Source organism: Poromitra crassiceps, assembly GCF_964638095.1.
Source record: "Poromitra crassiceps genome assembly, chromosome: 6".
Classification (NCBI taxonomy): domain Eukaryota; kingdom Metazoa; phylum Chordata; class Actinopteri; order Beryciformes; family Melamphaidae; genus Poromitra; species Poromitra crassiceps.
The window spans coordinates 19,283,401-19,307,744 of record NC_139627.1 but is presented as its reverse complement, the minus strand read 5'-3'; the positions used below and the strand labels follow the sequence as shown (position 1 = coordinate 19,307,744).

At 44.1% G+C, this 24,344-nt stretch overlaps 1 protein-coding gene across 1 annotated transcript in view; it reads right to left on the bottom strand.

The window, feature by feature from the left end:
- Positions 1-961: 961 nt before the first annotated feature.
- rnf17 (ring finger protein 17) overlaps positions 962-24,344 on the bottom strand; it is a gene marked incomplete at both ends in the record, with an annotated part of 79,308 nt that continues 55,925 nt past the window's right edge. The window contains 12 exons of the mRNA XM_083638139.1: positions 962-1,057; positions 3,725-3,911; positions 4,392-4,527; positions 12,145-12,268; positions 12,780-12,890; positions 13,005-13,061; positions 13,724-13,846; positions 15,448-15,528; positions 16,114-16,233; positions 21,545-21,708; positions 21,904-22,015; positions 22,216-22,417. Of these exons, the coding sequence (XP_083494265.1) occupies positions 962-1,057; positions 3,725-3,911; positions 4,392-4,527; positions 12,145-12,268; positions 12,780-12,890; positions 13,005-13,061; positions 13,724-13,846; positions 15,448-15,528; positions 16,114-16,233; positions 21,545-21,708; positions 21,904-22,015; positions 22,216-22,417 (1,513 nt within the window). The remainder of the gene's footprint in view (positions 1,058-3,724; positions 3,912-4,391; positions 4,528-12,144; positions 12,269-12,779; positions 12,891-13,004; positions 13,062-13,723; positions 13,847-15,447; positions 15,529-16,113; positions 16,234-21,544; positions 21,709-21,903; positions 22,016-22,215; positions 22,418-24,344) is intronic.

The window sequence follows — 24,344 nt, the reverse complement described above, 5'->3', positions numbered from 1 at the left end:
TGTGGATCCTGTCTCACAGCCCATCAGCCCCCGTTCACATCTGGTTGGTTGGCATATTCTAACACTTAACACAGGTGAAGGTTCACATCAGGTTGGTAGGGATATTTTAACACTTATCACAATCAACTTGTAATAAAGTATTTCCTCTCCGACTTGCAATGGAGTCCAACAGTTGATAGCTGAGAGACGTGTAACCATTAAGTGTGGCCTGTGCAGCACTGCTTCAGGTTGTATGTGGTGTTTGTTTGTTGTATGTGTGTGGATTTTCTTGTGTAGTTATTTTAATTTGTACAAATGTTTAATACATATTTATTTTCCTAGCTGACTGACTGTATATTTTGTTGTAAAATAAATGTTATCTTTTTGACTTGGAAATAATTCTTCCTTTGATTGCTCTGCTGTTTGAGTCAGTCAGGCTTGTGATTGAGCAGCAGAGCTCCTGCTGGTAATTTTATTAACATGAAAATTTGTTTTGAGCCTTTTTTCCCCTTCTTTTGTACTGTATTGTTACTTTGCATTTGTTTTTCTTTGATGTTGCCATTGAGTTGAGTTGTTTTGTTTTATTTATTTTTAATTTGTTCTGATGTATGTTTTTGTTGTTGGACTATCTTTAAGCTGCTGATAAAATAGTGGTAGTTATGACAAAGGACACACACACACAGTTAAAGAACAGTGTAAGGCTTTAATCTGCACCTTCACAAACCGCTTTAAGATGAACAAAAGTAGAAAAATGTAGAAATTAAAGTGCTCAGAATAAAAAACCAATAGGTAGTAATACAAGTGCTCAATCAGCAAACCTCGCTCACAGCAACAAACTTAAAACAAAACGGCTAACTTAAAACCAAACATCACTAACGATAAGTGTAGCCCATCGCCTCAGGGACAAGTGAAACTGTTTTTGAACATGTATATATATTTTTTTTAACATTCAAACATCTAAGTAAGTAAAGAACAACAGGTGTCAGTCAAGCTCAGCCAACCCGTTTCTCACCAGAGGCAGGTGGACTAGCTCTCCTCTCTCATTGTACAGCAGCACCGTCAGCTCCGGCTCACTGGACTGAGACAGGGACAGAGACAATTCACGTTTTAAAGACATCCAACTTTATGAATGAATTAAAGCAGGGACAGGGACAATTCACTTTGTAAAGACATGCAACTTTATGAATGCAGGGACAATCCCTTTTTAGCAGCAAAAAGTAAAAAATAAAGTTTGTTCACGGGTCCCAAATCTCGAGTCTGAGTTGAGTCTCTAGTCTTTTGAGGACCAGTCTAAAGTCACTGTGTGTGCATGCAAACTTGTCACCTTTTGGCGAAAATCGCCATTTTCAATCCAAAATAGGTCATTTGTGTGATTGAGTTTTTGAGATGGAAAGGGGGGTGGGTGCTGGGCACCAACTTCTGAGTTGTCTAAAAGATCCACACTCTGATCAGTGAGTACAGCGGTACTGCACCAGAAAGCTGTTTGCCAGATCCAGAAGAGAGACATCTCTACTCAGCCTGCCTCTGTTTAATCATATAAAGTCTATGGCTTAATCTGAGGAGGAGAAAGCGGGGCCGCGCGCCCTCACTCACTCATTCATACAGGCACTGCAGTCACAGACAGAGAGAAGTAACGTTAAACATTTTAAAGTGTGGTACTTCATTAGAATTGATGTGGACACCGCTCTTTGCTTGAAACATGACAAGCGATCCGTTTAAATTTGTACATTAGCGAACATACAAAGTGAATGTGAAGTGAAACTAAAGAAAATTGAGGTGGAGAAGTGCAGTTTTCGACTGCCTTACTCATCAGGTAACATTAACGTTATGCTCGCTGGGAAGTCAACATGAAACCTAAGTTATTAGGGACTTTGCCGTCTGCCCCTCCTCCCTCCCCCTCTGCTGTGCTATCCAACGTGACTTGGTCATCTCATTCAAACGATCGATATGTTACTTAAAGCAGGACTAAACCCCAAAACACCTTTTTCAGCTTTTAACCAATATATATGACTTTGGGGGTGGTGTGTGAAGAATTCTGGTCAGAATTTCCACATTTGAGACCAAACTGTTACCATTGTACCATTTGTATCATTTTCAGCAGCATAAGTTCCCTCTATGGGTTCAAACCTGCTTTTTTTGTGCCCTCAAATTAATGGGAGATTTGGTACATCGTGACGTCACGGTGGGGTTAGCGCGTGCCCCACTCATGTGAAAAATTGTTTTTTTTCCCCCCATGTGATTACTGTAGTTCACGTGGCGCGAGCCCTTTAAGAGCAATGCATCCATGGGTAATGCCTACTGTGGCTAATATTAGCCGCTAGTTAGTTATGTTACATGGCAGTAAAACGCCACTAAATGACCAAATTGATAGAACTTTTAACCATTTCGAGTAACACTGTTTCCATACGGATCACCAGCGTTAGTTTGTTGTTTATAACGTGGCTATATTCATAAAGTTTTCTATGATATCTATCTCGGATACACTGAGAATACTGGGAGGCGGGCCATTGCGTCTCTTTTGATGATTTGATTTGACCGTTCTGGGCACTGGCGTTGGCGTTGGCCAATCCTGGTGTGTTCCACCCCCAAATCGATTGTGTCTGGCGCAAAGCGAGTGAGTTTCAGGACTAAACAGTCTCGAGCCATTTACGTTATCTTTAGAGCAATATTCCTGGAATGCAAGTTTAATTAAACAGTTACATGTCCTCTGCATTCTACATCAAATGAAGACATTACGGGTTGTTTTATTTTGTATGTTACATACTTATTGGCCAAGATATGTTAGTTTATGGGGGAGGAATTCTGCCAGCTAAAGAAGAGAGTATAGGCGGCCATCTTGCCTGCAGAGTTTTCAAATCAAGTAGAATACCGTTCTGCCAGAAACCTGGGGGGTTTAGTCCTGCTTTAAGGTTAAGAATGATAATGTACTGCATATTGTGATAGCCTGTATGTGCTGGTTCACTAGGCCTAATGATTTGGTTTTGGGGTGTGTGATGCTGATAGTGTGTGCATGTGTGTATTGATTAAGATTGCTTGTTGTTGCCGCTGGCCTGTGGACTGACTTGACGAGTGGAAAAACAACGAAAGCGTGTGAAGCCTCGACCTATCTGGATTATAAAAGTATAACGTTAGAGAAAACAGCCATCAGCCATGCCGTTTTATACTAATTTATTGCCAAATGCTTTGGGAATCAAGCTTGGTCAGAAAAGGTCTACTACATTAGCTAGTTATGCCTGCATCTCAATAGCCCTGCTGCCTGGTTGTATTTGAGACTTTTTGACGTGAGTTGAGCTTTTTATTGGGGGGAGAAAAAAACTCAGACTAGTCGACTACCTTTAGGGACGACTAGTCGACTAGTAAAATTCACTAGTCGTGAATGCCCTAGTGCATATTGTGTTTTTGTTCTGTTTGCACTTCTCTTGACTGGTGCCCTGAACTGATGTCCCTTCAATGTAGCAGTAAAACTGCATTAATTCTAGGGTGAGTTTTCCCCCCTATATCCTCATTCTAAACAATGAAAATCCACCTTTTAAAGTGGGGTGCGGCAGCGTTGCATTCCCCTGGACCCCCCTAGGGGTTGAGTGGTTTGCATCTTTGTCACCTGTTTCACCCCTGATGAGATTGCATCCCTGAACTTAAGTGTGACTCAAATCCAAGTCCCCATCTCTGGTGTGTGTGTGTGTGTGTGTGTGTGTGTGTGTGTGTGTGTGTGTGTGTGTGTGTGTGTGTGTGTGTGTGTCTTCACCACGACGGAGGCAGTGATGTGCCCATGCAGCAGGTCGATCATGTCCAGGGCAGCCTTGGTGCTCCACTTGGGGCTGTAAGGCAGCACGTCTCTCTGCTGCACGCCACTGGGAGCCTTGAAGCCCGCCACCCGAACCTTCAGCGCCTGCACCGGGAACTGCATCAGCTCCAACGGCATCTGACGCAGCCTGACACACACAAGCACACTTTTAACATGTTTGACCTTTTTTAACACTGCTTGGAATTAAATGACTCCTCATATTTCGCTTACAATATAAATATGTATCACAATTTTTATCTATATTCACTACAATTAAATACAAAAACTCTGAACAAATAGTCCACAAATACCAGAAATATTGTTAGAATAATCCTTTTGCAACAACCACTTCTCCATTCTTCATCTCATAGTAGTTTTCTCTTACAACAAAATCAACCAAAGGGTTTTCTATCTGTCTCTATCTCTCTTTTTCTATCCCTCACTGGACATTACAGAACTTCAAAATATAAATCTCAAGTTTTAAACAAATGTCCGAGTGTGCATGAGTGCACACATTTGTTAACAATTATTTTACTTCCCAACATCTTCAACCAATGCATTTTCACTTTCTACGAGGCAACACTTCATTGTGTGTGTGTGTGTGTGTGTGTGTGTGTGAGCTTCCTACTTGCTGGTGGGCAGGGTGTCGTCTGAGCCGAAGTCGACGTGTTTGACAAGCATGGTGACGGTGTCAGTGCTGATGAACTTCTCCAGCTTAGCCCGGTAGTATTTCCCATCGCTGTACTCTGCCAGGCAGGGTCCGCCTGCACACAGACCACGCACACATACTGGACTCAATTATCTTCATATTATCGTAATGCGTTTCAATGACTTAAAAACTCATTGATCATATCAATCACAAGACATTGACTTTCTAAAACATCTTAAAAGGAAACTGTGTATTTTTCAACCTGGACCCAATTTTCCCATATTTTTGTTTCTAAGTGACTAATAGGCATTTTCTTTTTTTATTCAATCAATCAATACATTTTTATTTAAAGTGCAGAATCACCATGAAGCATGGTCCCAATACACGTACCCCGATAACCCGCTAACCCCTAACCGTCCACTGGTCCGTGTACATGGACTTTGATATTAATTCTTATTTTTGATAGTCTTAATTATTTTTTTATTTTTTATTGATTCTTATCCATTGGTAACTTCATCTCTCATACCTCATATCAACATTTCATGGTTACTGAATTTTAACCCTTCAAATGCCAGTTTACTGTACTTACTGTACAATCAAATTTACAGTAGAAAAGACAAAATATGATTTTTTTGCCTTCCCATCAATGCCACCTGGATATCCCCCTGTGGGATTATTTTAGCCTTAGATTTGTGACATTTATCGCGGAGGAATTATTTTCTTACTTATTTCATCTTTTGAGAATTGCAATCCTTATTATCCATCCATATTTTTTGCCTGTCGCGCATGCGCCAGATATTGATCGATAAACGACGAAACGCGCCGGCTCCGTGACACGGAAGTCCACAGGAAGTATCTGGAAGACGACCCGGATGTTGTTCATGAGCGATCTTTGACATCTGGTGTGGTGACCTGCGCCTCCTCCTCGTTACGGTGCGGAAAAGAAAGCAGACATCCGCAGCGGACTCTCCAGCAACATTAGCCGAGAAAGAGCCTCGTTTCACGGCATTGGATTTAACTGTGCATCGGTGCTTTGAGCGCACCTCAAACCGGGAGCGATAGAAAGCTCCTACAACTACAGAACACGACGATATTAGCGATCTAGAGTCAATTTTCGACGCCGAATCCGGCCATGCCATTGGCGAGTCTCTTTGACGAACGAGCGCGGAGATACGGACGTATTTTCAATGAAGGTAATTTTCAGAAAAAATCATGAAAATGCCAATTTTCGACTGCCAGCTAATTTTCACAAAAAACATGAAATAGCTTGATTCCTCCATCAATCTCGGTCTAAAGGCTTCAAATCAGTAGTTTGCACCGGAAAATCCAGGTTTCAAGGTCATGTGACCATGTTTCCATGACGATCACTGTAGTGTATATTTCATGTAAATCTCCATGCAAGTGGTTGCTGTGCCTACACTGAGAAAATAGGGGGGGGGGGGGCAAACACAATAGAAACTACAAATTTGATGTCTTGAGTCGAACTGAGAGGTGTAAGATCAGAAAAATAATTATTTTTGGGGAAAGTGGCTGGGAGTCGAAAACAAAATGTTGTTTTTTTGCAAAATTAACATTGAAATCAATGGGAAAACTATGCAATGGATTTTGAAGCCTTGTAACTCAACCAAATGTTCAATCAACCCCAAGGTTAGATATTAAGGTCAAATTTCAAGGTATTTGGTCCAGGATGCCCGGTGAAAAAAATGAAATACATTAATTTTGTAAGAATTTCCTGGAGGTCTCAAAAAGGCGGTTATAATGAAAGTCAATGACCGTGCAGCCGAACCTTAATAGTAAATTGAGGATTATTGGAGTTTCTGGGTGCCAGGACGATGTTTTTCTAGTTCTGGCAACGTGAATTACCATAATAAACCATAAAAAAAACCTGTGCTGAATTTCAGACCTTTCGCTCCAGGATTTTCCAAATTTAACTTACGCGATTACCGCTTCGATCCGGCTAGCCGGACCAGTAGGGTACAAAGGTTAAATTAATTATTGATTGATTTTATTCATGGATATAGCAGACAAAATCAAAGGGATAGACATACATAACATCAAATAAACCAAATGGTACAATCAACAAGTTCAATAACATTACAATGGAAGGCTCGCACATTACTCTAGTTTACTTAGCAATACTTTTTTCAGAAGGTTTATAAAACCATTGAGAGAATTTGCAGATTTAATTTCGTTAGGGATTTTGTTCCACTCCTCTCCCCCGGTATAGAGGAATGTACTTCTCCCAACTTTGCTTTTCAGATTGGGTAGTTTCGAGTTCGCTATGCTAGATCTCGTGTCCAGGCTATGAGCAGGGCTTAAAATTCACTTTGCAAACTAGGGGGGAATCCCCCCCTTATGTTCTTCAGATGGGGGGGATCTATAGACTTTGGGGGGAATTTTTTCAGGCGATACTATAACCAACAAATACCTGCTTCTCCTGTCCAATAAGCGATAATACTGTAATTTCACATTTTTTTTGTATTTAAAAAAGGAAGTAGTTTATGCACACCTGAGTCTAAATTACAATGGCTTTTGTCGTGTTTCTTCTGCAGACTAAGCCATAGGCTTTTGGTTCTATGAAAGTCTTTATTTTTTTGTATTGAGTGATACACTCGACTAAAACACTAATATCATATTATATCAGAAGTGTTCTTTGTTTTGTGTTCACAATAGTGATGTCAGTTAGATTTGGTTAGGTTAGATCTATGGAATATTAAATCATCCATCTTTGCTCACTACATCTGCCTTTCTTACTGTCATTACTGGCAACTAAACCTGTTCGAATTTTGCATTGGGGAGAGTTAATTGAAGTGACTATAAACTATCTGTGTGTCATTTAACTTTTTATTGAAAATGCTTCCACCAGATTTTCACGGCTGCTTTATGAGAAACTCCATTTGAGTGGCGAGTGCGACAACATCGTTGACATCACTGGCACTCGGCCTAAGGAGGATTAACGTTATTTTTATTTTGCCAATTTTACACTTTATTCATTGAACACAATCAGGAGTCTTAGTGCAAGAACCATATGTAGACACAACAGCCACATCATGATACTGCCCCTGTGGGTGTAAGATCTGCTCGCCTACAAGATCGACTCTGGGGTTCTGCGACTCCAGATGACCTCACAGCTTCACGCATTGTGATTGGCTGTATGTCGTGCACGTGGGATTAACATGCCCAAAATGTCTGAGAACTTTAGGTTAGCTATTCAGTCTTAAGTTATCAGAGGGGCAAACCGTCAGTGTTTGGATAACACATAATATGCCCTCTGTCCACAGTCACCCACAACACAACACACACAATCTCCACAAAAATAATAGCAGCAAAACATAAAAACAAACAAACAAAAACAAACACACAGAGCATCTACAGCAGGTAGAAGGTTAACACTGTAAAAAAAAAAAGAAGTCCTAAACAGAAATGTCAGTCCATGAGATATAGTCCAGAAAGGGCTTCCAGATTTGAAAAAAATTGAATGGCCTATCCTTGAGCCAAAAGCTGATAGCTTCCAAAGGGAGAAGTTCCGTAACACTCCGAATCCACTGCGAACCTGTTGGGGCTGAGTCTGAAATCCACTGAAGGAGAACACATCTTCTTGCACTATAAAGAAGCACTTTGAGCAGCTTCAATGAAGAGGAGACAAGGTTTAATGCTGCCGTATGTAGTCCCAGAATGCAGGAGAAAGGGTCAAGTGTAAATTTTTCCCCGAATATGGTATTAACTTCTTTACATACTTTGACCCAGAAGTCATGAATAGGAGGGCAAACAAAAATAGAGTGGAAATATGAACCTTCAGCGACCTTACATTTATTACAGAATTTAGAGAGAGGATTAAACTTATTACGTTTCACTGGAGTGATTTGAAGCCTGTGTATAACCCTGAATTGCATTTCCCTGGCTTTGTTGGTGGATAAACAACCCGAAGAGCTCGACCATACATCATCCCACTCATCATCCAAAATAGTCTCTCCAAAATCAGCTTCCCAGAGAGACCTAGCATGAACTGTGTAATCATTAGTTGAAAGGGCCCTGTAAAACCTAGTGATCAACTTCCTGTTACCAGGATTTTGAATAACCCCTTCCACCGCTGAGATAGAGAAGCCATTAGAATACAGCTTAGTAGCAGAGGTGATGAAACTACGTATTTGAAAATATTTAAAGAGGTAATTCTGAGGCAGATCGTATTTCTCTCTAAGCTGATCAAAAGACATCACATCGCCCCTCTTCACCAAGTTGCCCACAGTCCTAACACCCCTTTTAGACCACAGGGAGAAGGCATGGTCCTCCAATCCGGGGGGGAATTCTGGATTTTGGTGGATAGGTGTGAGGAGAGAGATCGAACCTTTTTTTTCCAAATTTCATTTTTCATTTCATTTGTCAGTCTCCAGACTTTTAGAGTGTTCTGTAGGATAAAGTTGTCTTTTACCTTAAGACTAACCCATTTCTTAGAGGCATATAAGATGTTACGAAGAGGAATAGGGGCCACTGGACCAGCCTCAGAGGAAAGCTAGGTAGATTCAGGGTCATCTTTAAACCAATGCTACAGATAGGTACAGAGGCAGGCGTTTAAAACCCGGCACTGCTAAACCCCCTTCCTCACAGGGGCGCTGCAGCGTGGTGAGTCTCAGCCTAGCTCGCTTACTTCTCCAGAGAAAGGAAGAGAAAGAACTGTTTAAAAGTGAAAGTGATTTCCTTGTTAACAAAGCCGGGATCATTTGAAAGGGGTACAACAGGCGCGGGAGTATATTAATTTTAACCAGATTCACTCTTCCCAAGAGAGACAGTGGAAGAGCTGTCCAGCGGGACAAATCCTCCCTAATCCTGCTAATAATGGGCACAAAATTAGCTTTGTAAAGGCCAGGGAGAGAGGGGGTAATATGTATAGCCAAGTAGACGAAACCTGATGGCGACCAGCGAAAAGGGGCAGAACATGATGGAGAACAGGCTACATGAGGGGTCAGGGACATTGCCTCAGATTTAGCATAATTGATCTTATAGCCTGAAAAGTGGCCAAATGATTTAATTATGTCCACTACTCTTGCAATAGAGGCCTCAGGGTTGCTTAAAAAGAGAAGAACGTCGTCCGCATACAGGGACATTTTATGCAGCACGGGGCCTAATTTTATGCCTGACACCAACGGATCTCTCCTAATGGCCTCCGCCAAGGGCTCTATGGCGAGGGCAAACAAGAGGGGTGAGGCTGGACAGCCCTGTCTAGAGCCACGCCCCACAGAGAACGCAGCAGACTTCAGGCCATTTGTGATAACTGAGGCACGGGGGGCAGCATATAGAAGGGATATCCACTTAATAAAGTTGTCACCCAGATTGAATTTTGAGAGAACAGCCAGCAGATAAGGCCAGTCGACCCTGTCGAAGGCTTTCTCTGCATCAAGTGAAATCACGAGAGATTTGGCCTTCAGCTTTGTACCATGCTGTATAAGATTAAGGAGTCTCCTTACATTATTACAAAAGTTACAACCTAATATAAACCCAGTCTGGTCCACTGAGACAATATCTGGGAGGATACCTTCAAGCCTCCTGGCCAGGATTTTGGCCAATAATTTCCGGTCTACGTCCAGCAAAGCGATTGGCCTATAAGAGGCACAGTCATCTGTAGGCTTGCCCTTTTTTAGAATTAATGAGATGTTTGCATCCATTATAGTGTCGGGGAGAGCTCCAGATTCTGAGACAACATATTGAGCAGAGGGTTGATCAACAGGTCCCGAAAAGCTTTATAAAATTCAGGAGTCAGACCATCTGAGGCTTGAGGGAGATTAATAGAAGAAAGAAAATTATGTATCAAAGCTTCAGAACTGCAGTCTGACTCAGAATTGTATAGGCATTCATAGAATTCAATGAATGAGTTGTTAATATCCTTGTTGTTATAAACTCTCTTCCCAGAGCTGTCTTTTATAACCGGAATGGCCTGGGAGCCTGCCTTTACTTTAATTAAATTTGCCAAATACTTATTTGGCTTGTTCCCGAATTCATACATCCTATGCTTACTGAACAGAATGGATTTCTGGGCCTCCTTGGACATGTGTGTGTCCAGAGCTGCAGTGGTGGCATCAATTTGAAGTCTCCTGTCCTCTGACGGGTTAAGGTTAAACTCACCCTGCAGCTTGCTTAGCTGTTGTTCCAGATGCTGTTGCTCAGCCCTCTGCTTTTTCTTTAAATTGGCTGAAAATGAAATAGTAAAGCCACAGATAACAGCCTTAGCAGTCTCCCAGAGTAAACTAGGAGATACACCTGGGGTGTCATTCTCAGTGAAAAAATACTTAAGCTGTTCTGTAAGATACGGTCTGAAATATGGGGTTTTAAGAAGATGGTTTGCAAACCGCCACTGCCCTTTGGGGTATTGACCTTTGTTGGACATGACCAGAAACACCGGCGCGTGATCGCTAATGATAATATTGCCGATGGAGCAGGAAAGCACATTTTCAAGAGCATATTTAGAAGTAAAGAAAAAAATCAATTCTAGATGATGATTTGTGGACCTTTGAGTAAAATGTATACTGTTTGTCAGTGGGGTGGAGTGTCCTCCAAGTATCGATAAGTTGTAAATCATTGCAGCAACCAAGTAGAGATTGGCCATAGCCCACGTTAGACTGTGCTGTTTTACCAGACCTGTCCAAACGTGAATTCAGACAACAGTTGAAATCGCCGGCTACCACAGAGGACTCAACAATCCAATCTGAGAACAGGGAGAACACTTTAGTATAGAAATCTGAAGAGCGAACAGGGGGGGCAGGATTAACGTTATTAATTAACGTCATTATTGATATCAGATTCTTCATCGTCAATAACGTAATGCTAAACATCACTGACACTGACGTTACTCGGTGTTGACGTTTCAGCTAGAAGTGCCTTGTTGTTCGAATTGTCCTGTTTGTTTTTTCTGAGCGGGTCCCCCTTCTGAGGACTAGTTTTCCTTTTTAGCCAGCGATCTATCATGTTTGCAAGCAGCTGTCTACCCACCGAGAAATCAGCAGAGGTGCGTTGATGTCAAGAGAGGACTGAGGGACGCGATATTTTTTTCAGTCTATGTTTTGTACATTCTATGTTTTTTCCCCATGATGGCGAAGGCTAGGCAAAGCCATGACCCGATTGGCCTAGTGTCAAACGTTCATCCAATCACATTCACTTGGCTATCCTCCGTCTCTTACAGTCTGTGCTCAGTGGGTCAGACAGACAGCCGTTTCGCTTGCATAGATCGGTCTGCGCAAACCATTGCGGGATTACTCCCCCTTTATAAATTTGAAAATATGCGGGAATTCGGTAAAATGTGCGGGATTCCCGCAATCCCGCGCCAAATTTTAAGCCCTGATGAGTGTCGTGAACAAACTGGAAGTACTTAGTAAAATAGTTTGGACAAAGATCATGCAATGTTTTATAGACCGTGCCGACATTTGCGGCTCATGCTGTGTATAAACGCGGAACCAAAGGCCAGAAAGTAATTACAGTTTGCCATTTTATGCAGAGACCATTGTCATCTAAACGTGGCCTTAGTGGACGTACATTGGATGGCAGATTGCAGCCCGTTTCACGGCTGCTGACAGAAGCGCTCTCGCTCGATACTGGACCAATTTAAACACAAATTGTCCCCATTAGTCACTTAGACTAATGGGGACAATTTTTAGACAACTATGATAAAATAGGGTCCAGGTTGAAAAATACCAAAGTTTCCCTTTAAATGAAGTGATGTAAGGCTCCTGTGTGCTCGATTCACCTTGAGGGAAGTTGGTGAGCCGTGGCAGACTGTCCACATTCTGGTTGATTCTGGCCAGAGCCTCCTCCAGACTCTCTGCATCCACGTTCACATCAGCAGGCCCTTCCACAGGCCACAGGAACAGCTGATGCATGCACGCACGCGCACACACATGCATACAGTTATGATAATGTCTTGAGGCAAGAGATCCTAATCATGACGTCAGTCTGAGAGGATTTCCTCAATATTTAGAATATTGCCTTTTCCCATTTATTTTCAGCATTTACGGTATTAGGATTTTGCTTTATATTTGCTTGTAGATGATATAGAGTTAGGTATACAAAAGGGGGAGGTAGAGAGCTGTAGGGTGAGACTGACAAACACATCTGGGGTGAAGGTTGATACTTCTCTATTTAGCTTCCGGGTCACACCGGAGTGGGTGGGGGAAAAAGACGAAAGGCAAAGACAAGATGGCGTGGCCGCTATGAGCTATGCGGTCAGCTAGCTGATGATAAGACACCTGGGAGCAAACCTCATCAAACAAACCCCCAGTCTGTGGCTCTAATGTGGACTAAATGAGGGTCTTTGACATGAAAAGGGTTGAGAATCACTGCTCTGCTGTAAATCATCCGGTTTTCTCTGAGGTGAGTGCTTACCTCGTTGGGGGTACAGAGGTGTTTGACTTTGACCCCGAACCGCTGTCCCTCCTGTGGCAGCTCTGGGTAGATGAAGGGTCCGAGCACCGGCTCCTCTGGCTCCATCGGGCCCTGCAAGTACACAGAGATGCAGGGTTTCAAAATAAATCACATCACCGCAAATGAAGAAGGAGAGGAACAGGAAGCAGACAAATCGAAAGGATAGGGCAGGCTGCTCTCTCTTACCTCAGTGTTGTCCCAGTCATCCAGGAAGGCGACAGGAGGAGGAGTCACTATGTGTGCCTGCGGAGAGACACACGTTGCTGCTTCATCTGAAATTTACCCAGCTTCTCACGTCTTCATCTGCTTTTCTACATATCTAAAATACTCAAGTCAACCGCACGTGCCTTCTATATAGCCAATCAAACTTGCGCGACACTATGTGACGTAGTCAGCGACATTAGAAATTTCACTTGGTAGGAGACACTACTCGGCGACACTTGAAAGTGTCGACAAATTAAGTATAAATTGGGCTTAAGGGTACGTGTCCTGGTTGCTGCACTAGCGCCTCTGCTGGTGGGGGGGGGGGGCGTTACGTCCTCCCAGTGAAACTCCTCGCAGTCAGGTGAAAAAAAAGCGGCTGGTGACTTCACAAGTATCCGAGGAAGCATGTTCTAGTCTACAACTCGGCAGATCGGCAGAGGGGGTGGAGAAACGACCGGGACAGCTGGGGAAATTGGCGAACTGTGCAACACGAGTCTCGAAACTGCGACCTTCATGTTGGTAGCCAGGGAATCCACCGCTGCACTACCTGGTGGCCCGGATATAAGAGTAGCTCAAATGTTTAAAAATAGCATAGTTGCATAATCAAAAAGTGAGGGTGCAAAAGCAAACATCTAATAAAGGAGGTGCAGCTGCTCCGCCTGCTCCATTGCTTAGGGTCCTATGCACAAACACACACACACCTGCTGTGCTAAGGCAGAGGGGTCCATGGAGGCGTGCTGATGGTGACACAAGATCCTGCTCAGTGCCATGCCATCCAGGAATATGTCGACTGTCAGACATTCCCGTGGCTCTTTCGGCAGCTCCTGAACATGAAGGGGTTAATTCCAAAAGACACACACAACACACACACACACACACACACACACACACACACACACACACACACACAATTTGAAACATGTGACACCTACTCTGACAGAGTGCAGCTATATGAGAGTAAAACTCACCCTTTTTTTTACAAACTGGAAACTTTGCATTCTGTTCACATAATAGCAATATTTTCATTAACAAAAAACAGATACATACATTTTTATCGACTTACTTTCATGTTTTTGCTTGTGGCTGCTACCTTGTGTGTGTGTTTAAACACCTTTTGAGTTTGTGTATGTGTGCCGTTTACGGTCTGTCTGTGGACAGATTTTGTGAACGTGATAGCGTCACAACCGTGTAAGATGCAGTCACTAAACTTTACAGGTGTGCAGTTAAGATCACAATGAAGGCAGAGTTCAAAGATGAGCGTGGTCCGTGCAAGGGGGGTAGGAAGTAGAGATGGTATGATTCCATCGCAAGATAGTCTGTAGTTTCCTTAAAGGTACATTCAGCAATGTTTTTGTGTTAAAATAAGTGTTAAATGTCTCTATATTCTGACAGCAATCACTGAAATAGAGTGTTCAGTGACTTGAAACCCCCAACCCCCCGCTGTCCTCTATCTCTCTCCTGTAGTCCTGCATGCAGAGCGGACGTATCTCCGCAACCGTAACTCGTAGAGACTCATGGATGTCTGCATTGGATTCAGGGTAAAAAAATACATAGTCCTTTATATGCATCGCGATCCGACCTTCCGTTTCCCGATAAAATGTCTTGTGTCTTGCTTGTGTTTACTTCGGTTGCCAAGAGCTAAGACACAGCTCTCCTGGCTTAACGTTACAAAAACAGAGATGGCTTGGAGAAAATTGAGTGAGCAAGCCGGCCTAACGTTAACGTTATGTTACCTGGTAAATTCTGAAAAGATATGTCTTATTTTATTCCAGTGAAAGTGCTAACGTTAGCCACTAACACAACCTAATGTTACTAGGCCCGTTTGTTCAAACTAAAGTAGTAATATGATGTTACAACCAGGGAGCTGGACACATTTCCAGAACCTACCACACAATCTAAAATCCTCGCTGACTCCCCTCCAAGCCACGGGGCACATCGAAGCCACCATAGGTGTATCCTCCGGTGCATGTAACATTACCAAGCATACTAACGTTAGCCACTGAGCCAAACTGCCGAATGACACTGCGGATGCGCCAGATGCATAAAAAAAAGAAACAGGCTCTGCCTCAGACTTGGGGCGTTTAGTTCTCCTTTAAGTTTTTTAATTTAAATTTTTTGTTTGAATCTATTTCATAACATGCATCTCCTTTCTTACAACTGTTCCTCTTTCTTATGCACTTTGTAAACTATTCTCTTAGAGAGGTGTATAAATCCAGCTACTCATTATTACTCCAGCAGTCACTTTGGAATGTAACATGGCTCAGAGCTGCTTTTATATTCTATTTGGCTGGTGAAATGGTGACAGTGGCTGGTGGTGACTGTCTGAATGGCCGGTGGACAAAGCAGTGAGTGTTACAGTACCATGCATCTCTGCATTGTGACAGTATTGCTGTATCTGAGTGTGAAGTTTCCCTGTTGACATTACCGTGACGTGCATGTCCACACAGCGGTTCAACAGCAGCTCCTTCAGTAGAGCCACCGCATCCCGCTGCCACTGTCGGCCAACCTGGGGGAAAGAAAAAGGCACACATTAAAAACAAGACTAGGCAAGCCTAGTTAAGCCGGATGCAGACTGCTACCGCTGCAGCACCCGGAACGGGCCAGCCAAGAAACGTCTCAGGGGCTTACTGACTCACTGTTCGACTCCCCATTGTTGAAACACACATGCGTGCGTTTCGAGCAGCAGTCCAGGTCCGGCTTAACTAGACTTGCCTAAGTTGTTCTCAGACATGAACTCTGGACCATGTGCGTTGAATAAGGTCCAGACATTCGCTGGAGTTGCCCCGATTTTCCCATGTCATTTGTGTTGACACGTGAGGAAATCCTCTGTGTGGTTTTGCCCACATACAGTAAACCCCAATGCAGGTTTCAGAAAGCAGGATTTAAAAAATTTTAAGGCATTTAAAAAATTCTACCATGAATGTTATAACTGTATATAAGATCATTTTAATACTCGATAGTCCTTAAATTTAGATGATTTATTTTGAGAATTTTTTAAAAAGGACCTGTGTATACCCTCTCTCAATCACACACACACACACACACACACACACACACACACACACACACACGCTCTCTCTCTCTCTCTTACAGGGTTGACTCCATGCAGCTGGCAGGGCATACAGAGCTGAGGAATGTCTTCACACAGCAGCATGGGGTAGACATGAACCACTGGGATGTTCTCCACCAGGCCGTAGTCCACGTAACGGACCTGGTAACACACACGCGCACACACACACACACACACACACACACACACACACACACACACACACACACACACACACACAAAAGACATTAACATTATAGTTTCGACACCCAGGCAATTTGACATCTCCAGCTACCAATCGTCTGGGAACTCCTTGTCAAAAATAGTCGTTTGAATGGCGGCGAGAACGAAGAAAGCAACGGCCCTTTGTCAAGGTACCGGAAATTACGCTCTCCCCCCCATTATCCTCCGTAGTGAAACAAAATGGAGATACAGAGAATCACTTTGTAACAGGGAGCGCTTTAAAACACGTTGAAAAATGGATGTCCCGAGCAACGTGACATTATTTGATTCCATTTGATCTGTTTACAAGCACACAACTTCTGCATGTCACCCCCCGTTCTGAATGAAGGGCCGCCCTAAAGACTTTTGGATTTTTCTTTACTCTCAAATCGAACGAAAGCTGGGAGAAAGTTCTCAGTCCCTAGTTGAATGATGCAGATAGAGACTGACAACTGAGTCTATTCATGTTCCAGCAACATTCATGGGGTCATCCATCCTATTCACCTTATGCAGCCACGCCCATTTGACCCGGTTGTGTGCTTGTGTCATGACTTCCGGCTAAAAAAAAGAAAAAAGCCGGCTGCTCCAATATCATCTAACTCTGAATTAACTAATAATTTTGCCAATTGTATGTAAGTAAGTAAATAATTTATTTCGGTCAGTTTGTCAATTTCACATGAATGCATTACAGTAATAATGTGCGTTCACATATAGGAGACCGAAAAGGTGTAGGCTGAAGCCGCAGCTTATGAATGCCTACCCTTTTTTGCATTTCATTACATCAAAAATCAAAAACAAAAAATAAGATAGTTGCAAGTTGTATGTAACATACAAAATAAAAGCAAACAGCAATCTCTAAGAATGCAACGCCATGTAACTGGCTCGTTAATTCTCGCATTCAAGTGAATTACGTTAACTTCTGCGGGACCAGTGGTTCTCAACTGGTGTAGCCTCAGGACCCACTATTTTCCTTGTCATGAAGTCGCGACCCAAATTTCAGATTTTTTTTTAAACCACTCAAATTTATTGCACAAAAAATTGCGCATTAATTAAATACACAATGCCTTCATGCACTGTTATAAACCTCAAATGAACAAAAAAGTGCAACAGAAGTGCAACTAGGGCTAAAAACCAATTGAAATAAGGCAGACTTGAATTACAGGCCTATATGTTTTTAAATTTAAACAAGTCAAACTGGTCATGCTCAGAAAGTCTTATTTGAACTGTATGAAATATGAAATAAAAGGCAGACTTATCTTGAATTACATGCCTATATGTTTTTAAACAAGTTAATAATAATAATAATAACTAGAATGTCTACATTTCCTACCGAAAATGTAATTGTGCTTGCTGTCCTCGCCATGCACCGCCTGCCTTGCAAGGTCCCTGCCCATGCAGCTAGGGGGACTAAGTAGTTATGGGCGGGCCTTTGTGAGTGGAAGCGGGAGAAATTATATCGGGTTTCATTTTTAAAAGTAACCCCCTGAACCCTGTGAACAGACTATAAAACTCACATTTGAACTGGGTTTCTCTTGATTGCTAGTAGGAGTGGGATGATATATTGATATACATGGATATATTGATACATCATCAACATCATATCATGTATTTGTCCTGACTCAGGCCCGGCACAAAAACCCCAAATGAGCAGACATGGCAACAGGACAGGATTCCCGGTTCTTTACTGAGAGCATTTACAAGGGGGATTCAAGGGCAAATTAAGAGAGAGCTTGTAGAGGCTTGAGTCTTGCAGAGGAGCGATGCTGTGATGCTTTGAAACTGGTGGAGCCTGGGCCGGTGGAGGTCAGGAGTTTGGACTTAACGTCCCCAGATCGAGACTGATGGCTTGTGAGCTGGAGGTGGATGGATGGAGTCTATGAGTGTGACAGGAGCATCTATGAAAGGAGAGCAGAGCAGTTTTCACCTGTCCACATGCAGCAGCATGACCGAAGCGTCAGATTACCTGGATGAATTACTTGAAGTAGAACTAGACTATGAATTGGTGTGAATTGGTGCACTTTTTTCGTGGATAGTAAAAGACCCTTCTGTGAACCTCCCTACCAAGTTTCGTAGCTGTACCTGGTATGGTTTCTGAGGTACAGCTAATTGAATGCAAGATTTTTCAAAACCCCATTCAAGTGATTGGGAAAAATGTTGACGTTTAATGGCGAATAGCGCCCAAACTGCTTGACAAAACCCTTTGCAAAGTCATAGCATGTCCTCAATGAGCGGCTCATTTTGAGGTATGGCATGTGTATGTCGTGTGAAAGATGTGGGAGTTAGTACGCGCCGAACTTTGTGGCAGATATAATCCGGGCCTCGCCCCCCTTAATTTTCCACCCCGAGTCCTACGCCGCCATCCGTGAGTCTCTACGAGTTACGGTTGCGGAGATTACATTGCTGTAGCGCCCCCCATAGGCAAACAATAGCGCCCCCTACACGCCAAATGACACTTTCGTTTCTGAAATCAGCTCAGAAGTGTCAAGTGTCAATCCAAGAAGGAAGGCTGGCCATAATGACAATGAATCAGCACTTCCTGCCGCCCTTCAAAATAAAACAATTTAGAAGGAACAGGTACTGAATGCTGCTATAGCGCCCCCTAAAGGCGAAATGACAAAATATTTCTCCTATAGGCTCAGAGTGCATCCGTCCACACCTGTACCAAGTTTGGTTAGCATCGGACGATCTTTGTGAAATAGGCCCCACCCACAGAACTTTGGAAGTCGATTATATCACAACGGTGTGTTATTTTCAAAAACTTCCAAATCAGTGTTGTGCAGGACAGTCCCCACATGATGTGTGCATTGGTGAAGATTGGACAAAATTTCAAGGAGAAATCGCAGAAAAACTGTTTTGGACTAAATGCAAAATGGCGGATAATAAAACAAGTTAACCTGGTCATGCTAATCCAGTTTCAATAGTCTGAATTTAACTAATATGAAATAAAAAGGAATCACAGGCAGGCTATATGCTTTTTAGTTAAACTGGTCATAACTTTTAATTAAACTGGGGCCATGCTAATCCAGTTTCAATCATCTGAATTGAACTAAAATTAAATATGAAATGAAAAGGCAGACTTCTCTTGAATTACAGGCAGAGCATATGCTTCAGCTTGTTAAACAAGTAATCCAGTTTCAATAATCTGAAAAAAAAAAAAAAAAAAAAAAAAAAAAAAAAAAAATTTGGCCAATGTCCGCGACCCAATCAAAACGGCCCCGCGACCCACCTTTGGGTCGCGACCCACCAGTTGAGAAACGCTGTTATAGACGTAAGTGGCTCGCGCTGCGCTCGGAGGGGACTGAAAACCATCTGAAGCTTTCTATGTTGGAGTCCAGGTATGTTTTGTACAAGGACGTCTCTCAGTGTGTTGCTGTTAACTGCCCATTTCGTTGTTTTCTTTTTGTTGAACTCATCTTTTTCCTCTTCGACTTGATTCGTATCACTCAGACCACAGCTGCGGGCGATGTTCAACGCATTCCTGCTCTAAAAACAACTTTCTTCTTCTGACGTTCTTTTGGATTTCGCACCGTGACCACCAGAAGTGTTAACACAACCCGGAAGAATTTGGCCCACCCCCGCGTCTGAACATAAGGTGAATAGATGAGACATTAAATCGAGGTCCTGACTCTGTGGTCATTAAAGATCCCGTCGGCACTCTTTGCAACAGTAGGGGTGTAACCCTGGTGCCCTGGGGGCTGTAACCGCGGTGACCTGGGGGCTGTAACCGCGGTGACCTGGGGGCTGTAACCGCGGTGACCTGGGGGCTGTAACCGCGGTGACCTGGGGGCTGTAACCGCGGTGGCCTGGGGGGTGTAACCGCGGTGGCCTGGGGGGTGTAACCGCGGTGGCCTAGGGGCTGTAACCGTGGTGGCCTGGGGGGTGTAACCGCGGTGGCCTGGTGGGTGTAACCGCGGTGGCCTAGGGGCTGTAACCGTGGTGGCCTGGGGGGTGTAACCGTGGTGGCCTGGGGGCTGTAACCATGGTGGCCTGGGGGGTCAAGTCAAGTCAAGTCAAATTTTATTTATATAGCACCTTTCATACACAAAGGCAATTCAAGGTGCTTTACAAAAAAAATAATCGAAAAAACAAGCAGCAAAGCAATGCACATATAAAAAACACATAAAAAACACAGCCGACAGTTTTAGTTAAAATATATACTCAAATTAACAAACATGAAACATTATTTCTGTTTTAAATAAGTTACAAGGCACTCTTCAGTATTATTATTACATGTACAGTCCATTTGTTGGAAATGTACAGGAAAAATCTTTTTAAAATTACAGGCCGAGAGAGGCAGTAGTTTAGTAGCAGTTAAAAGCAAGAGTAAACATAAAGGTCTTTAGCTTGGATTTAAAAATAGGCAGAGTAGGGGCAGATCTAATGTGTTCAGGGAGTTTGTTCCAGTTATGAGAGGCATAGTGGGAGAACGCGGCTTCACCATGTTTAGATTTGGTCCTTGGGACAATTAGTAGACCAGTGCCTGAAGATCTCAGGGATCTGGATGGTTCATAGTGTAGAAGCATTTGTGTGGCCTAGGGGCTGTAACCGTGGTGGCCTGGGGGGTGTAACCGTGGTGACCTGGGGGGTGTAACCGTGGTGGCCTGGGGGCTGTAACCATGGTGACCTGGGGGCTGTAACCGCGGTGGCCTGGGGGGTGTAACCGTGGTGACCTGGGGGCTGTAACCGTGGTGACCTGGGGGGTGTAACCGTGGTGACCTGGGGGGTGTAACCGTGGTGACCTGGGGGGTGTAACCGTGGTGGCCTGGGGGCTGTAACCATGGTGACCTGGGGGTTGTAACCGCGGTGACCTGGGGGGTGTAACCGTGGTGACCTGGGGGGTGTAACCGTGGTGACCTGGGGGGTGTAACCGTGGTGACCTGGGGGGTGTAACCGTGGTGACCTGGGGGGTGTAACCGTGGTGACCTGGGGGCTGTAACCGTGGTGACCTGGGGGGTGTAACCGTGGTGGCCTGGGGGGTGTAACCGTGGTGACCTGGGGGCTGTAACCCCGGTGGCCTGGCTAAATTCCCACACAGGCCTTCCTTCCATCATGGCCACCTAATCATCCCTTAATATCTAATTGGCACATTCAGTCCTCAACTCTGCACCGTGAGAGCTGATGTGTGGTGAGGGTTCTGGCACAAACTGGCTGCTGTGCATCACTCAGGTGGGGCTTACACATCGGTGGCGGATGAGTTGAGTCCTACAAGGAGAAGTCAACATGTGGTAAACTGTGGTGTGGGTGTCCTAACCTTGACCTGCCCCCCTCCTGCCTCCAGCAGCTGTCCTCGGTACCACAGCATGTCCGGGCCAATGACGGCACAGCCCAGCACCGACTTCCAGGTGTAGGGCTTCTGTCTGGGCAGCGTCTTCATGCTCTGATGGATCCGATCCCTCAGCTGCTCCAGCTTGCATTCTGACACACACACACACACCACACACCCACGGTTTCAGTATCGACTACTGCGACTGACAAAACACAAGAGAGCACCAGTACCAGCAGACCATTTGTAGAAGTCTGATATTTGGCTGATTGTGAACGTGGCACGCTTGTATCTTTCTGGGAGACAGCGTGTCACTTGATACAGGTGACACTTTAGAATAACTGAACCTGCGTGGAGCGTCCTGGCGAAAATGACGCCATCCTCCCCGATGGCAGAGACCATCATCTGGCTGTGACCATGGCAAGGAAGCTCTGGAGGCTGGTACAGCTGAGTCTTCACCTGCGCACACACACACACACAGACGCAGGCACACACACAGACGCAGGCACACGTGCGCGCGCACACACACACTTGATTGATTACTCACGTACTTTTCCTGTCCTGTGTGTGTGTGTGTGAGAGAGTGTGAGAGAGAGAGAGAGAGAGAGAGAGAGAGAGAGAGAGAGAGAGAGAGAGAGAGAGAGAGTGTGTGACCGCACCTTCTCGGCGGACGCATGGGTGCGGGGGGACGGTATGGGAGGGGTGGATGGAGAGGTGGGTGAGAAGGGGCATGGAATAAGAGCAGGGTGAGACAGAACAGAGGGAGGGGAGCGCTTGCTGTCCACGTCGGGGTCGTCCGGCTGCCTCTCGCCGACTGGAGGCACTGAGGCGGTTTCCTCTGGTTTTGACACGACAATCTCTCTGGAGGAAAACACAGGCAGGCGAATGAACAAAACAGAGGACACCAGGCTTAAGGCCCAATTATACTCTACTTTAAAGACGGAGTCGGAGACGGACAGAGCCTTCTGTCCGTACTCTGCGTTCATTTCGTGTGTTTTCTGAAAGTTTTCTGAAATGCAGCAGAACCACATACACTCACACATTTGACTCTCTACTGCCCACTGGTGGATGTGTTGCTTAACACATTCACTGCCAGCCGTTTTTCTTTTACTGTAGGTAGCTTCTGCCAGAGGGTTTTTTTGAGGATTCTGGCTCATCTTTCAAGAGCCGAGGATTCTTTTCTGCTAAGATTTTGTGAACACAAAATATCTCAAAAGAACTAATAGAATGTGTGCTTTCTCTGTCTAAAAGAGTTAGTTTGTAGAGTTAGTAGTTATGTAGATATTAGCCGTTGAGTACAGCATGGTTTCAGCGTCTGAGACTGAAAGCTGAGATAATCGCAGTTTTGTGAAATTCAATCAAACAGGCAGAACAGTCACTTTAACCATTTATTTTTGGCATCAGTGAGACATCAGACATCTAAACAATATAGTTCTGAACCCCCTCTCCTTCAAACTCCTCCCTCCGTGGGCGTGTCTCTGGTGGCTTTCAGCAGCGTTTGTCACAAGCGAGTTTCTTCTGCTGCTGCTGCTGCTGCTGCTGCTGCTGCTGCGAGTTTGAGCAGCCTCCCTCCCTGGCGGCCCCCTCGTCGGCGAGTCTGGATGGGGCTGCTCGTTTCTTGGGTTTTCGGTTGAGAGCTTTGATGAAGCTTTGTGCGATTCTAGGCTTTATGCTGCGTGTTTCAAAGTGTGTTTTGCACCCAGTCTATTTTTGGAACCCCCCACCGTTGTGCGCCCGTGTGCACCAGCGCGAAAGCGTTTTCGCCTACAGTATGAGAATGAGGCTCGTTCGTTTTCGGTTGTGAGCTCAGCTGGAATGAAGCTGCTTGCGATTCCTTTCTGCTGGTGTTTCAAAGTGTGTTGCACCCATAATCTATTATGCAAAAAAAAAAATTGACGTATCAACTCGTCATTGGCAGTCAACCGTTGGATTTTTTTTTGACGTATCAACTCGTCAATGGCAGTGAACGTGTTAACATGATACCAACGTGAAACACGCATGGAAGTATGTGGGCAGTGACAATTACACCGTTTGAAACGGACACATTTATTTTCATATGAAAATGGAGTATAAATTAGCTTTTAGACAGAGAGTGGCCTTTTACATTTTTGAAGTTCCTCATTTAAAAAAAAGAAAATGCTTTATCAGTGAAATAAGTGAAGTAAAATCTGCAATGAAAGCAGCCCCACCCTGCCTTAAACCCTGCCCCACCCCGCCTCAAAGATCTTTTAACTCTAAATGTCATTTGTCTGGTTTCAGTGGAGAGATTTAGTGTCAGATGGCTTAAGAGCTGTTTCACAGGCTTTTCCACCAGGACAAGAACAACATTCTGGAGGAAACGCTGAATACTTGTAATGTTTTGTAATTGATCGATCGATCTATCTCTATATCTATCTATCTACAGTATCTATCTATCTAGTATCTATCGTATAGGACATAAAACACTGGCACAAAATACCGGCGTGTCAGTCCTCAAAAATCCATATCAGTCAAACCTTAGTGGCCACACATCTAGAAGTAGAACAACTGAATGGATAGGCAGACAGTCAGATAGATAGGCAGACAGTCAGTCAGATAGATAGGCAGACAGTCAGATAGATAGGCAGACAGTCAGATAGGCAGGCAGTCAGATAGGCAGACAGTCAGATAGATAGGCAGACAGTCAGATAGGCAGACAGTCAGATAGATAGGCAGACAATCAGATAGATAGGCAGACAATCAGATAGATAGGCAGACAGTCAGATAGGCAGACAGTCAGATAGATAGGCAGACAATCAGATAGATAGGC